General features: G+C 52.3%; 1 protein-coding gene across 4 annotated transcripts in view; it reads left to right on the top strand.

Annotated features, from left to right (window-relative positions):
• PHKB (phosphorylase kinase regulatory subunit beta) overlaps window positions 1-16,560 on the top strand; it is a 66,236-nt gene that overhangs the window by 19,176 nt on the left and 30,500 nt on the right. For all 4 annotated transcript variants that reach the window (XM_036345059.1, XM_036345060.1, XM_036345061.1 and 1 more), the window contains 6 exons: window positions 2,389-2,496; window positions 4,562-4,642; window positions 7,734-7,849; window positions 12,111-12,174; window positions 15,383-15,478; window positions 16,250-16,447. In XM_036345059.1, the coding sequence (XP_036200952.1) occupies window positions 2,389-2,496; window positions 4,562-4,642; window positions 7,734-7,849; window positions 12,111-12,174; window positions 15,383-15,478; window positions 16,250-16,447 (663 nt within the window). The remainder of the gene's footprint in view (window positions 1-2,388; window positions 2,497-4,561; window positions 4,643-7,733; window positions 7,850-12,110; window positions 12,175-15,382; window positions 15,479-16,249; window positions 16,448-16,560) is intronic.

Raw genomic sequence — 16,560 nt, 5'->3', positions numbered from 1 at the left:
GGCGTCTGCGCCTCCCCTCACCGGCTCGCTCCGGCTCCGGCTCCCGCTCCCGCTCCCGCTCGCTAAGGAGAGGCCTTCCGATGCAGGTGGGGCGGGATCTGCCTCGCACCAGGCGTGCACGCTGCTGTCTTTATCGACTTAAACATTTGTTTGCTTCAAACGCTACCAAGTCATTTCCCATTCATGAGAAACCATTAAAGTTTCATCAAGCTTCTTCTCCCAGGATCGCCTGGAGAGATGGGCTTCCCTACCTGAGTGCGTGTTCTAAGGCTACACATGGGGAGTGGAGGACACAGTGCTGTTACCTTTTCCTAAACGAGAAGCTGTTTATTCACAAGGACACATTTCAGAAAAGCCAAATAAAATAGAGACAGAGAAGACATGAATCTAGATTTTAAAAAAATCTTCACCTGAGGATATTTTCTCATTGATTTTTTGAGAGAATGGAAGGGAGGGAAGAGGGGGGAAGAGAGAGAGAGAGAGAGAGAGAGAGAGAACACCATGTGGGAGAGAGACGTTGATTGGCTGCCTCCCACACGCACCCTGACCTGGGCCAGGGATCAAGCCTGCAACCGAGGTACGTGCCCTTGACCGGGAATCAAATCTATGCTTTGGTCCGCGGGCCGACACTCTAACCCAGGGGTCCTCAAACTACGGCCCGCGGGCCACATGCAAATACAAATATTGTATTTGTTCCCATTTTGTTTTTTTACTTCAAAATAAGATATGTGCAGTGTGCATAGGAATTTGTTCATAGTTTTTTTTTAAACTATAGTCCGGCCCTCCAGCGGTCTGAGGGACAGTGAACTGGCCCCCTGTTTAAAAAGTTTGAGGACCCCCTGCTCTAACCACTGAGAAATCCGGCTAAGGCTCTAGGTTTTCTTAGCTGAGCAAATTTTGTGTTAATCATTCCTTACTTTTACTTGCCAGATGTCAGACCCCATAAAGCACGAATTAATGTCTCCTTGATTTTGGCTGCTTCACAAGAGCTTTTTGTCAGTGATTCACATGCAACTCACCCCATTGCATTCCAAAGCTTAGAGAGTCTGGGCCTAATTTTTTGTCTGAAATGTTAAATTACTTGTCTTCTAGCAGCTTTAGGGCTGAAAACAGAGGCACGTGATTTTCCTTTTGAGCATCTTGAATCGTTTAGCAGTTGCCTTTCCCCCGACGCAGTGATTGAATGTGAATTCTCTGCCGGGTGCTGTGTGTCTCGGAGACAAATGACAAACACCGCCCGGCAGCTGCGGCAGCCACTTTATTAAACGGATCAGACCGTCTCCTTCGATAGGTCCTTACCCAGGAGGCAAGGTGGCTTTTGTTCTAATTTGACCCTGTTTTGGTCTCAGCTCCCAGGACAGTGTTTGAGATGATAATCATGCTGTGTGGAAGGAGTGACCGCACGGATGCCTATCTGTGTCGTCCAAGACCATGGTCAGCAGTTATGGTCTGAGTGATGTTTCTTTTTTAAATGTTTTTATTGATTTCAGAGAGGAAGGAACAGGGAGGGAGAGAGAGAAATATCAGCGATGAGAGAGAATCATGGATCGGCTGCCTCCTGCACGCCCCCCACTGGGGATGGAGCCCACAGCCGGGCATGTGCCCTGACTGGGAATCGAACTGTGACCTCCTGGTTCCTAGGTCAACGCTCAAACTGCTGAGCCACCGGCCGGGCCTCTCTCACATCTTTTCAGAGAGAGAACCCCGTTGCTTTTCCGCTGAGTCATGTGCCATCCTGTCCACCCTCCGCTGCTGTCCAGCGGGTGCTCGCGGGGACCAGCCCGCACCTGGCATGCAGTCGGCATCAGTCAGCGTTTGCCAAGTTGAATATGACCGAGACGAGGAGACGGGCTTTGTTGTCCTTGGAGGGGGCCTGTAGGGGCATTTAGTGTTCACGTCGTGTTCTGCGACGTTAAAGTGGACGTCCAGCGAGCGAGGGAAGGTGTGGACTGCGTTCCTGGGAAGGGGAGCGGGTGGGAGGGAAGGAGCCGTGCGGACAGGAGCCGGGCTGCGTTCGCCCCTCGGAGAAGGAAGCAGCATTTCCGTTCGGCGCCCACTGACTCCGCACGTGGCCCGCAGCGCCGTCACCGCCTGTCAGGGCAGCGCCCCGCGGTCAGTGGGACACGGAGCGGCCGTCCTGCTCCTCCGCGTTGCTGGGTCAGTGACATCCCGGTGAGGACCCACGGCCGGTTGACGCCGTCCAGTCAGCAGTTACGGGTTCTGCCTGTTCTGTTTCTTCAGAAACAGTCACGTCTCTGGCTTGTTCCGCCCTCTGCCTACAAGCGGCGACTTTCCTCGCTCACACCTTTCACAGGAATAACTTGGGGTCTGTAGCTTGGCCGTGAACGTGAACGGCCAGCATTGTGTACCTGTCGCCTTTGCTTCCAGGTCCAGCAGTTCAAGCAGGACCCGCGCCCGACAACCTGCCTCCACTCCGTGTTCAACTTGCGCACCGGGGACGAGGTCCTCTCCTACGAGGAGTACGGGCACCTGCAGGTGAGGAGGCACACGGGCCTGCCCTCCCCGCAGAGGAGGCTGGAGGCTTCGCAGTGTTTCACAGCGACTTCAAGGTGGAAGGGCACCAGCTTGACGCGGATGGCTGGGAGCCGCGGGCAGGGTTAGTTATGGGGGCTGAATACTGAATCCACAAGCAAAAAGGGCAGCTGGAAAGGTTGTGATGTTAGGACCACCGAAAGGAGGAACACACGGTTTTTTAAAAGCCATTTTTGTATATTGATTTCAGAGAGAAGGGCAGAGGGAGAGAGACAGAAACATCCATGATGAGAGAGATTCATGGATTGGCTGCCTCCTGCCCTCCCACCCCCCACACTGGGGATCGAGCCCGCAACCCGGGCCTGTGCCCCGACCAGGAATGGAACCGTGACCTCCTGGTTCGTAGGTCGACGCTCAAGCACTGAGCCACACCGGTCGGGCAGATCTTACAGTTTTTTTCTGTGATGAAAGCTTGTACTTGTCATCAAACCTGAAAGAGTTTTGATACTTAGGAACCAGGGGATAAAAGACCATCGACAGGGCCGTCACGGCAGATCAGAAGTTCCTGTTCCACAACAGTTCATTCTTAATCCAGCTTAACCTGTCCCTGAAACGACACTCCAGAGGCTCTGGGGTCTGAGTTTCGTCTTTATAATGCCTTAACCTCGGGGCCGGGGCTAAGAACACGCTGCAGGATTCGATGTTCTGCTTCAGCATTGCCCGCTGCTCTCAGCTGGACCTCCTGTTGCCTGTCCCTGAGACCCAGATACCATTACACGCTACTTATCCTTAATGCGTCTCCTTCCTGCTCCTCTTGCAGTTTCTCGAGCTGGAGGGCAGAATACTTACTGCCCATTATTTGGTGCTAACATAAGACCTTCTTGTAGCTCCCCTCTTTCTCACGATCAGAAATGTCTTACTTAGTGTGACTCCTCCCAACAGCGCGGCGTCTCCATTTCCGCGCGGCTCAGTCTCCGGTACTTACTTGCGGCCAGTGCGTACGTGGGACCCAGGGTCCTATGCGTGTGTCGTCGCTCAGCCTTCTCTTAGGGCTCTCACATAGTTAGGCTCCGGCACCTCTTGCTTTGGCACATGCTTCCCACTTGAAGTAGGGCTTTCAGATGTTCACCGCCCATTTATTGTTGTATCCCAGAATTGAAGCGCAGTGCAGGGCACATTGTAGGTGTTCAAGAAATGCTGGTCACCAGCTACCTGGCAGTCCCTTTGCAATTGTCACTTACTGATCGTTTCGCACAGAAGCACCCCGAAAGTCGGAGCAGAGGGCCCCTGGAGGTGGAGCCCTAAATGGCTGTCCGTGGGAATAGACCTCTCTGAAGCCGTTTCTGACGTGCCAGTGTCAGCGCTGGAATAAATATTTGGGGGCTGGCAGTGCATGCAGCCCTTGAGACAGGCCGCTCAGAAGCCACCTCCATCTAAATTCCTTAAAACCAGCATCTTGTATCTTTCTGTGTGGCCGCCTGCATCTGGACGAGGCCCTTGTCTGTCTTTAATAGACTAATACACTAAAAGAAGGAAACTCGTTTGCTTATAAACCATTTGTTCACACATAGATTTGAAAGGCTCTGCTATCCCGCCGAGTCAAACGGACGTGGCCTGCCGATGCCCCCGAGTCCCGCGCTCTCTGAAGGAGGCGCTTTGGCTGCGTAGTGTTTACGGCGGCCGGCAGAGCCCCAGCCCACGGGACACGCGTGCGTGTGAGATGGCCGACATGACAAAGTGCCTTTGGGGCAAAACGGTGCCCCCCAGGCGTGCGTTAGCCCCGAGTCTGAAAGTGGGTCTTTGAAAACAACTGCCATAGATACACCTCCGCCTCCTCCGGCGGCCGTTCCCTCTCCAGGCGAACCGCCGAGGACTTGAGGGGGTGGGTTTCCTCCCGAAGCTGGGGTTTCATCAGGAGCTAGAGCCGCAGCTCCGTCATGTCACGATGGGGAGGAAACAGTGTTCGGCCGCAGCGAGAGCGGAGGGCTGGTCGTCTCATTTCTACATGGAATCTGATGACAGCGTTTCTGCTGCTCCTGTAACCCTGCCCGGTGCTGCTTGTTTTCAGATCAACGCGGTGTCCCTCTACCTCCTCTACCTGGTGGAGATGATTTCCTCGGGGCTGCAGATCATCTACAACACCGACGAGGTACGCGCTCCTCCTGCTCTTTAAAAAAAATGATTGATGCCAGAGAGGAAGGGAGAGGGAGGGAGAGAGAGAAACATCCATGATGAGAGAGAATCATGGACCGGCTGCCTCCTGCACACCCCTCACTGGGGATGGAGCCTGCAACCCGGGCCTGTGCCCTGACCGGGAATTGAACCCTGACCTCCTGGTTCCTAGGTCGACGCTCAACCACTGAGCCACGCTGGCCGGGCTCCTCAATTCTTTAGCACTGAATTTCATCTCCAAGGATCTCTCTTATCTTACTTTTTAAAACTCATTTTTTGTTTAATAAAAAATGGATTATTCTTCATTTCATATAATCAGAGACTGGATTTGGGATATTGGATCAAAGTCTTTACATTTTCAATGCTCAGCACTTTGAAAATGAACAAACATGTAGCAAGTTATAAAGAATTGCATGTACTCCTGTGAAGGCTCTAAGGCGATCTGAAATAGAAGCTTTCAGGATATTTTAGTAACAAAGAAAGTACAATAGCATTTGCAGATTTTCTGTTGTTATTTGTATTTTTACATCATTCCTTTATGTGGCCCTCCTTTTCCAAGTGGAGAGACACTTTTATCATATTGTATCATCTTCATTTGCGGGCCTCTCAGTAGGGATCTGGGTGTTTTTCAAAAGACAGATATGCTCTTATTCTTCTTGGAAATTTGAACTGAATTTCCGCCCAGACCACCCAGAGTTGAGGGGCGTTTTTTTCATGGGCGGTCATGCTGGACACACACACCTGCGACACACTTTCAGCTGAGCCCAGCCAGACACAGGCTCTTATTCTTTTTTTTTTTTTAATACATTTCTTTATTGATTTCAGAGAGGGAGGGAAAGAGAGAGAGAGAGAGAGAAACATCAATAATGAGAGAGAATCATCGATCGGCTGCCTCCCGCACGCCCCCCACTGGGGATCGAGCCCACAACCTGGGCATGTGCCCTTGGCCGGAATCTAACCTGGGACCCTTCATTCCGCAGCTGACGCTCTATCCACTGAGCCAAACCGGCTAGGGCGAGGCTCTTATTCTTGAGAAGGTACATGCAGTCGGAGCACAGGCTCTTACTATTGAGATGGTACATGCAGTGGGAGCACAGGATCTTACTGTTGAGTCGGTACATGCAGTGGGAGCACAGGCTCTTGCTATTGAGATGGTACACGCAGTGGGAGATCCCCAAAGAGGAGGCGTGCCATGTGGACTGGTCCTTCTTCCTCGTCCGTGACCCATGCGGGGAAGACATGGCCAGACACTAACTGCCAGGACCATCAGTGGGCACACGAGACCGCTGGGACGTGGGTGCCTGCAGTCCTGCCTTCTCGTGGTGTTCAGCCTCCTAGGTCCTTCCAGATGCAGCTCTACAGAAAGCCCAGTCTATTTAGAAGTGAAGAGAAATAGCGAAGGAGAAAGGATGATATGAAGAAATTACTAATAACCACTAAGGTTTCTCTGTTCGATTCATCCAAGAATTGCATGTTTTCGTTTCATCTAAATCATCCTCATTTTTAATGACATTGGGAAATATTGGAATTCAGGTATTCTGGGTCGCGTAGGGGGTAGGGACTCCTATTTCAGACCAGTCGTAAGCAGCCTCCTAAATGTAAACAAATATGAGAAACGTGACTGACTGAGGCGATGAGGGCCCGGAGCCGCCCACCCGGCTTCCCGTGCTCCCCACCCCGGGAGGCGCTCCGAAGCCGGGAGAAGGGGCGGCTCCGGGCGGGACCAGTGGGGGCCCGTCACAGTGAGCAGCAGCCCACGCGATGGCTGCCCGCGATTCCCGTGAGTGTCATTCACGGCGGGTGACAGGCCTGGTCAGTGGCAGCTTTGTTTCATTCGGTATTTTATTTTCATTTTCAAGTTTCAGCATTTATTTTTTGCTTTCTCAATATCTGCTGTGGCTCATTTTAAATCTTGTCAACTGACAGATTTTATAAATATGATATTGCTTTAAGCTTTGCATTGTTTATATGGCTTATCCATACTTAAGCAATTTTGGTACCTTCTCTTTAATTTTTTCCCCTTGTTTCCTTATACTTTTTCTTGGCCTTGTAGGTTTTACCTGGCGATATAAAATTTTTACGTAGCCAATATCAATAAGCCTTCAACGTGTGCACTTAAAATCCTGGGTAACCCGCAGAGTCTAGGGGCTGAATCCGGGTCGCACGGCGGCAAATGGGCTGCGTAGAGCCTTTCAGGGACGAGGTTCCTTTTAAGACACGGTCTTTGCTCTGACACACGAAGGCTCTGAGAACGGCTGCCGCTGTGTGCGTGCCGGTGGAGGTGGGGTACGCATCTCCACTCTAGGGGGGCCTGTGATGAAGGGGGGCGAATGTGTGCAGCTGGGCACATTGAACCAGACGTGATGGCTAAACAAGACCCTGCAATCGGGACCAGGGGCCCCTAGAAAATGCCTGCATGAAAATGAGTGAACTTGAGCTCAATAAGAGCGGACCATGAGCTCTGCTGTCACAGTTCTATCTGAGAGTGTAAACTTCATCAGGCGTCTGAAAGTTTTATGCAGAAGCCGTGTGACCTGGCTTTTGTTTGCCACCCCCCCCCCCGCCCCCGTCAGCTCTGGGTTTATAAGAAGGGGTGCCTGTGGCTCTGCAAAGTGGGGGATTAGAATCCGGAGGAATAGAAGTGAGACTCCAGGTCGACCCCACGGGGGACTGGCTTGTTGCAGAACTGAGAAATGCCTTCTTACTGCTCAGGTTTTAGAATATTTAACATCTCACATGGGCATTTGCGATTCCAACTGTTACCCACTGTGAAGCAGCACTTTCTGTTTGTCTTCATTCTTGAGATGCGCAGCCCTTGCGAGCGGCATAACCCATCGCTGGAGAAAGTGGGGGGACACTGACATGTCGGCTCTTCCGTGTGGTGTAATGTTAGCGCCTCACTTTAGGCCCCAGGTGAGAGTAGCAGGCGAGCACAGCGTTCACAGCGCTGTAAGCGGCACGGGAATCTCAGCTCGTCAGAGGGCCGGTTTCAGACGGGGCGTCATCGTCCGTCAGGATCTGAGCATCTGCTGTGGCCGTGTCCTCACGTTCCGCTTCTTGTCTTCCAGGTCTCTTTCATTCAGAACCTGGTGTTTTGTGTAGAGAGAGTTTACCGAGTGCCTGACTTTGGAGTCTGGGAAAGAGGAAGCAAATATAACAACGGCAGCACCGAGCTGCATTCGAGGTAACTTGCTGATTTCTGAGTGGTTTTTATTCATTTAAATGTGTGAGTTTGAATATGAGTTAAAATCAGAGTATTAGATGGGAACTATGTTCCATGTTAATTTTCACCTGCTTCCTTCCTCTGTGTGATGCAGATGAAATTCACTTACAATTAAAGTCAAAGAGTAGGCTCCCCTGCCCCAGCAGCTGCGGGAGGAGCAGGCGGCCCCCAGCTCAGGTCAGAGCTGGCTGGCCTGGACCTGCCCTCCTCTCGGCAGGGCAGCGATGCTCTTTGAAAGTCAAGTCCAGGGAACTGCCCGACCCCAGTGTGCATGCGCTGCATGGAGTCCCCCCCCTGCCCACAGGGCCGAGCTTCACCCTAACTGGCAGGTCCAGACCTTTGGAATCCAGAGTAGCGTCGGTCACTGTTTTCTGGAAGAGGTGCGAGCCGCCGGGAGCTGTGCTGTATGGGTCTGAGTCAGCCGCAGTGGCTGCCGACTGCGGTTACTAGTGTATGAATTCCCTTTGTTAATAGTGTATGAATTCCCCCTGCTCCTTGGGGTGAGGGAAGTAGCTTTAGTGCCTGGTTGCACCTTTCAGACATTCTAAATTTATGCCCAGGAGTTCAGCTTTTAGCAAAAAGCGGAGCTCAGTGGGTCCTAGTGCTGCACACGGAAGGATTTGCGAATGTGAAGGTTATGAGCTGCAGGTCAGCTTAGATCACTGAGACGCGCGCGGAGTGGCGAAGCAGGCTGGGAAACGGTAAGAGGGCTGTGCCGCTCTGCGCCCTTTGGGTGGAAGGACTGATCACAGGAAACATTAAGCCGATGGAAGATGTTTAGTAAAGGTAAGACGGGCTCCAGACGGCTGGCTGCACAAAGTCTCTACTCCCTCAGTTTCCCCATCTGTCAAATGGAGGCAGTGATAGTTTCTACTATGTAAATTGTAACGGTCACACTAACATACATACATGTTAACAGGTGCGTGCACATGTGTGTAGCGTGTATGTGCATATGTATGTGTGTATATGTATATATACATGCGTATATATGTAGCATTTGCACACCTGGCCTTGGTAAGCACTAGCATACAAGTGCACACGCACATTTCAGAATATTTGAATAACAGACACCAGCGGGAGGACAGTTCAGTGCAGACATTAAACCAAGTCTGGCAAGTAGAACATAGGAAGATAGTGCTGCATTTTAGCCATCATCCAAGTTAAGTTCTCGGCACTCCAGGTTAGCAGTGAAATTGTAAGGGGGCAGTGGAGGTGACGAGCGAAGGGGGTTTTGCGTTCACCATCACGGACCTGGCGAGGCGCCCCTGCCCCGCGCTCTGCCGGCCTGTGCTGCTCTCGGGCCGCGTCACTGCACACAGCGCTCATCCCAAAGTGACTGCTTCGTCCTGTGTCGTCGCTGGTGCTCCAGTCCTCGAGCTACAGCAGCGGCCGCGTCCTTCTCTTCCACTTCCTGCTACGTGTGGGCTTGTTTGTTCATCCCCACCCGAGGATAGTTTCCCATTGATTTTTAGAGAGAGTGGGAGGGAGAGGGAGAGTCAGAGAGAAACATGGATGTGAGAGTGACCCATCGACTTGGTTGCCTCCTGCATGCACCTCGACCAGGGCTGGGGAATCTGCAACCAAGGTACCTGCCCTTGACTGGAATTGAACCCAGGATCCTTCAGTCCGCGGGCTGATGTTCCATCCACTGAGCCAAAACGGCCAGGGCCATGGTATGTGGTTTTGCCAGAACCATCCGTGAAGGTCCACTGAAACCACAGCCCTGCACAGCCCTCTCTCAGAAGGTGGGGCTGGTTGCTGGCAGGCAGAGCAGGTGCTGGCGCCAGGAGGCGGAGTTCAGTCCCCGCATGTGCAGGTTCACGGTGGGTTTGTAAATCAGCGGGCCTAACCCATCATCTTTTTAGAAAAGTATTGATCTATCCCAGCGGTCACCAACTGGTGGTCCGTGAGGTCTGAAAGGCTGGTGACCGCTCACCTATACCACAGATCACTTTATTACAGACCAGCTCCCAAGCAAACCTCACTTTTCGCTGGCCCTCTTGAATGAATGGGGAAGCCACGCGGGGCAGAAGTCACAGTGGTGTGTGCTCTGCTGGTGCTGGCCACCTAATGTTAACATACCCGTAGCTAATGACAGAGCCACTTTCCCAGACTGTCCAGTGCTGGTAAGCATTTCCAACTCTAGCAACAGCATGTATGCTATCTGCCGTTAAAAAGATCACATTAGGCGTCTGTTTTATTTTCTAAATGGCTTGCTGTCGCCAGAGACTTAAATATACAGCGGAAAATAAATGAACACATTTGTACATTTCAGTTAAGTCCAATTATTTAACCGATTGCACGGGGAAAGGATAGAGTGGGAAGAACTGAGCATCCCCGCTCGTCCGGGCGCAGTGTTGGTTTCTCGTGATGCTTTAGTTAGGAGGCGGTTTCCAGCCCACCCCTGGCTGCCTGCGCGAGCAGACAGAGCCGGGCTCCTGCGGGTGTCTCCTCCGGCGCGGCTTCCTCAGGCCGCGCCGCGTGGGTGAGGGTCCCTCACGCAGTCTCACTCACACGCGCACCCCGCGCTGCGGGCGGAGGGTTCTGTTATCCGCTCCGGGCGGGGAACGCTGTGCGCTGGGGCCCGGGGGCTCCTAGGTCCCAGGGACACGTTCCTAGGCCAGCGCAGGAGCTGGCGGTGGATGTCTCCGCACGAGCCCCAGACCGCACACCGGGGCTCCCCTGGTGCTCAGCCCGGGGCCCGGAGCTGCTGGCCGTCTCCCTGCTGCCTGCGAGGCTACACGAGCCGCCGCCGCCTCGTTCTGGGTGCGTGATCGCCAGGGCCCGGCTCAGGTTCCTGCGTGCTCACCTCTTGCTGCAGATGAACCGCGTGGCCGAGAGGCTGGCTGGGTGCAGTCCCTGGTGCAGACTCGGCCACAGTTTCTGAGACGCTATTGTCCGAGAGTTTCTGTCTTGTAGGCCGCCCTTTTCCGGGCCCCGTGGCTGGGGAGCGGGCTTTTGCGGGGCCTGTTTTGTGCACCTACTGGCATTTCCCGGTTAGTGCTGCTTCACCTCCAGGCTGGAACATGCGAGGCAGCCCGCCTTCCCTCTTCCCGGGACTTTGTCTCCCTGCCTGTAACGCCCGGGATTTTTAGTTGCACTTCGTGAGAGGCATAGAGAAGGTTGTGTGCACCACTTCCCGTCCACGCAGTTTACGATTCCCATCTATTCACCATCCTGTGGTACAAATAACGCTCCCCTGAGAGATGGCACATGAACACGCCATGGAAAGCGTGGGTCACAGCGACACGGATCGCTCAGAACGCGCTCAAGCACCTGCAGGGCTTTCTGCCCTGGGCATGGCCGCTCCCAGGGAGGAGGGAGGGGGAGGGGAGGGGGGAGAGGGAGAGTGAGAGCGGGGAGAGGGAGAGTGGGAGGGGGGAGGACTGGCTTTGCTGCCAGGCTCCGGGCCAGGCTGCTGCTCCGGCCCCGCTTTGTTAACTCTGCCTGGGAGACGTGCTGACACGATGACAGATCATTAATTTTGTTCAGTATTCCGGCGTACGCAGTTGCTTTCAGAAAACAGTTGCAGTAAGGAAAATAAACAGGACACGAGGTCTAAAATGCTTAAAGGTTGCTATTTATAAGACGACCGTGTCCTGTTTTTAATGACATTTGGGGCTCCCCATTTTTGAGCACAATTGTGCGCGGCAGAGGAGCACACATCGTGTTACAAAGAGGAGGACGTGGCGGCTGATGAGAGGCCTGCTGACCAGCCGTCTGGGGACAGAACACGCTGCCGGTGTACCGGTCCCCGAGCGCGGTGCTCGGCTGGGCGCAGCTCACCACACTTGGGTGTGTCTGACGCGAGAGTCTTACAGGCCCGATTGCCGTCAGCACAGCCCTTTTGCGTCGGTCTGAACCGACGGTGCCCAGCCTGGTGGTGACTGTGCCCCGCTCATCCCAGCAGCCTCCTCCCAGCTCGCCCTTTCCCTCCTGCGCCAGGGGCTGTCCGTGCTACCGCGTTAAAGCTGCTCCCACCGTCCTATGGCCATTTGTCCACGCCAAGGGGACCTTAGAAACATTCCCCCCAGAGGTCACTAACGATCGAATAGAAACACTAAAACAGCGACATGACATCCCGAGGCCTCCCAGACATTCTTCTCCCGGAAGTTGTTATAAGTGTTAATGAAGAAACTGGCTTGTGAATATGCATCAGATGGTGGTGCTCGTTTCGTAGCCAGATGTGTCAGAGTTACAGCGTGTTCCTTTTCCCTTTCAGCTCCGTTGGCTTAGCAAAAGCGGCTCTAGAAGCAATTAATGGATTCAACCTCTTTGGCAATCAGGTAAAAAAACAGCAGCAGCAACAGACTTTGATTACTTTTTTAATTACCTGTTTAATTAATTTGGCCACTCATTAGCCAAGTCATTCCTCAGTATCGCAGAATGTCTGAAATCTATGTCGCGCGGTCCAACAGGCTGCCCTGGGACTTGCCAGTTAAATTTTAGTTTCCTAACTAAAGAACATTGCTTCATTTTAAAAATCTTTTAGTAAAGGATTCTCATTATTTTTTTAAAAAAATATTTTTTTTATTGATTTGAGAGAGAGAGAGGAAGGGAGAGGGAGAGATAGAAACATCGGTCGGTTGCCTCCTGCATGCACCGGACTGGGAATTGAACTGGTGACCTCTCCGTTCATGGGTCGATGCTCAACCACTGAGCCACACCGGCCCGGCAGAATTCTCATCATCTTTGTCCAATAACTTTTCCCTCAAATCTGCTGATGAGCTTTCACATTTAAGACATTTCTGGCATTATATGCCGTGTATTTTCCGTGTCAGTTCTCACATCGGTTTCTATGTGATGTACACCAACATACAGCTCTGGGGAGGGGAACGTGTAACATATACAGCCACAGAATTGCAAGTTTGGGTCTGAGCTTAACCCTCCCCTGGCTGTGAATATGTCTAAATCTCATTTTCTTTGGGACAAGAGAGAAAACCGTGAGGGTTGCCTTACATGTTCAGAAGGTCATTAACCAGTCCCTGCACGTAATCAAGTAGCCTGGATCGAGCTGTTGATGGAAAGGAATGAAATGTAAGAATACCGCATCCTCCTCTGGGTCAGGAAGTCACTCGTGTTCTTCAGCAATGTTCGTAAAGATTCCTAAGCTGGACGGGCAAAGGCGGCTCCGGCTGATACTACAGTGAACCCCACGCTATTAAAATGCTAGGTCAGCGCAGATGCACTGGAGGGAGTTAACGGAGGTGTAAAATGTGGCGGTTTCTGTCGGGGCGATGACAGTACTGGGGACCCCAAGCGTTGAGTGTGAGAAAGTTCCTAGTGGTACCAGCGGTCTCCCCTCCCCACGGACACCTCTTCCCTCCCTCCCACCTCCTCTGGGGGATGGACTCCCGTCACACCCCGGACGGGAAGGATGAAGAGTGAGGCCGACAGGAAGGGACTGGGACAAGGGGCGCAGCACGCATTCTGGGCGCTCACATGGCAGCCCTACGTCACCCACGGCCCACACTCGTCCTCTCTCGTGGGATGTGGGTGTGAGAGCCCGTGGAAAATCACAAGCATTACTGCTGCGCCTCTCCCGGGGATACCGGGGCCTCTCGGGGCCTCCGACCGGGTCCGTGGCCTCTACCCACACTCCTCTCCTCCCGAGGAGCCCAGCGCTCACGCAGCTTTCCGTTGTTTTATTTCCTTTTCACCCTCCCCTCCACACGTCATTTAGCCGTGCGTGCCAGTGTGTGTGTGACAGAGAAATAGGAGGGTAGTATGGCATACATAATGGCATTGAGCCTTGTTACAACAGCCAAGAGAGATGGGAGCAGCCGGGGGCACTGATGGATGAATGGGTGCACGCGTGCACGGTAGACTAGGAGTCAGCCATAGGGAATAAAGTCTGGGCAGCTCCATCAGCATGGGCATGCCTCGAGGGAATTATGGTAAATTAATCAGAGAAAAAAGACAAACACTGTATGATCTCACTGATGTGTGGGATGTAAATAAACAGCAGCACAAGGTCGTAGGTACCTGGAACTGATCGGCGTTGCCAGAGGTGGGGGAGGGCAAAACCGGGGCAGAGGGGCAAAGGCAGACACTCCGGTGAGGACACCAGGAGTCCGGGGAGGGGCGTGCGTTCCCGAGAGCACCGTCAGGGCACCTCCGCGTGGGGAAGTCTAGCTGTGGGTCTTCAAATACGCTCGCGAGCTGGAGGCAGGCGCCGGGCAGACTTGTGGTGACTGAGGAGGGGGAAGATGGAAAGCTGCCCAGGGCGCACAGACACGCTGCCTGGCACGTCCTCAGAGAACATTCTTCCTTCTCCCGTCTTCACGGGAGAAGTCACCGTGCAACCCAGTGAGGCCCCGTCTGAACGTGAGGAGAGATTGCTCAGGCTATGCAGAGCGCTCAAAGCAAGGCATCCAGCCTCCCTCCCTTTGGACGCTGCCGCCTGAAACGAATGTGTCTGATCCTCTACAGCAGGTGATAATTAATCCCATCTGTACGTCCTCCTCAAGGATGGTTTTTGAAAAATCGCTTCTGAATACGAAAGCTGCCTATGGCCCTGGGTGATTTTTATCCTCCTGTAAATCTGGACCTAGATGTGCCTAGAGCATGGCCTGGGTTTTTTTTGTTTTTTTTTTTTTTAAGATTTTTAAATTGATTTTGAGAGGGAAAGGGAGAGGGCAAGAGAGCAAGAAACATCCTTGTGAGAATAAAACATTGATTGACTGCCTCCTACACGCCCCCTACTAGGGATGGAGCCTGCAACCCAGGCATGTACCCTGACTGGGAATCGAACCCGCAACTGTTTGGTGCTCAGAACGATGCCCAGCCAACTGAGCCTCAGCAGGCAGGGCAGGCTGGTCCGTTTGTAAGAGGACAGAAACCATGTCGCTGGCTGGCCTCTGCCCCGGTGAGAACTGTGGTGAGAGCAGGAGCCTGGCCCCTGCACACCTTCCTTGGAGGCTGGGAGAGGGGAGGCCTGGACAAGGAGGCCATTTGTTTTTTGGCAGAAAATAGAAGGTGACTGTTTATATTAATCAAATCAAATCAAACTAATCAAATTGAGCAAGACTTGCCAAAGCTACCATTTCGCTTCATTCCTTATAAATTAGCCTCCTTAGGTTGTGCCTTTAAAATTTCAACGCGGGGCAGACTTGCATGATGTGGCATGCAGGTAACTTCCCTAATGATCAGCCTAAGCATACATGGTAAGTCTTACTGCTTTCTCTATTCACAGGCTAACTAATATTGGCATTTTATTAGACTAAATATCTTTAATTGATTAGTCATCAATATATTTTGATTTGTAAGAAAATATAGGAGAAATAGGGAAATAGGAAAATAACATTTGTTATGATTACAAAGTTAATCTGTGTATTGCAGGATATTTGAGAAGACCTGACTGTACTGAAAAGAAAATTAAAATCTTCTGTAATAGAGCCACGCTCACATGCAGCCCGTGGTGGTGTTTTTGGGTGAAGTTTCTTTACAGTTCAAACGCCCGGCTCTGTACAACTCCCGTCTCTCTTGTTCCAGGGCTGCTCGTGGTCGGTCATATTTGTGGATCTCGATGCTCACAATCGCAACAGGCAGACCCTGTGCTCCCTGCTGCCCCGGGAGTCGCGATCTCACGTGAGCACCTTTACCGTGAATTAGACGCCATTTGTGGTGTCGCCTCTGGGTGACTTCCACATGCCGGGAGGAGATTTTCTCAGAGTTTTCTGGCAGTTGCTTGTGGCTCTTCTTTAGAAAATACCCCAAGTGAGAGTATTTAATTATTTAAAAACAACTATTGAATAGAAGAAGTAGCACAAGATTTTGATAAGAGAAAAGTAAAACCCACAAAGACAAATAATATCTCATTCCTGCACCCCCAGATTTTCATCGCAGGCGGCACACTCATGTTTGTGGGTTTCCGCATGGTCGATGTACATATACAATATTTTCACTTTACAAAACTGAAGATATTCTTAATAATGCTCCGTAACGGAGTTCTATGAACGGACATGCTTCCATATTAAAAAAAAATGGTTTCCACAGTATACATTTTAATGGCTGCTAATACACTGTCCTAGTTGTCGGACATTTTGATTGTTCTGTTTTTCGCGATTATAAACAAGTTGCTATGACAAACTAAGTTGTAAGGACTAATTAATTATCAGTGTGAAATTTCACACACTGCCTTAATGAAGATCTCAAGCCTGAGGTCAGTGTTGAGCCTTGGGAAGGCTTACTCGTGGATAAGATTGTCTCCTCTGAGGCCCACTGCCCAGGCCGCGTGGACGCCCCTGTCCCGGGGTGTGCCTCATTGGCGCCGGTCCCTGCCCACTCCTGACTCCCTGTGTCTCCGCGGGCTGTCGGCCATGTCCCTGTAGGTCCACCACCCCCTCTTCTCGTCCCCAGAACACGGACGCCGCCCTGCTCCCCTGCATCAGCTACCCTGCCTTCGCGCTGGATGACGAAGCTCTGTTCAGCCAGACACTCGACAAGGTGGTTCGGAAGCTGAAAGGGAAATACGGCTTCAAGCGTTTCCTGAGAGACGGGTATAGGACGTCCCTGGAGGATCCCCACAGACGCTACTACAAACCGGCTGAGATTAAGGTACCCGAGAATGCCACCCCCGGTGCCGGCGGGTCAGAAGTGCTGCCTGGCTTGTGTCCTCTGCGCCACTGTGTGGAGGAGGAAGTTAAATCCCTGGGTGCGTGGTGAGGCGC

This window comes from Myotis myotis, unplaced genomic scaffold, assembly GCF_014108235.1.
Source record: "Myotis myotis isolate mMyoMyo1 unplaced genomic scaffold, mMyoMyo1.p scaffold_m19_p_19, whole genome shotgun sequence".
In the NCBI taxonomy this organism is placed as follows: Eukaryota; Metazoa; Chordata; class Mammalia; order Chiroptera; family Vespertilionidae; genus Myotis; species Myotis myotis.
The sequence above is the reverse complement of the archived record's forward strand: the minus strand, read 5'-3'. Positions and strand labels throughout refer to the sequence as shown.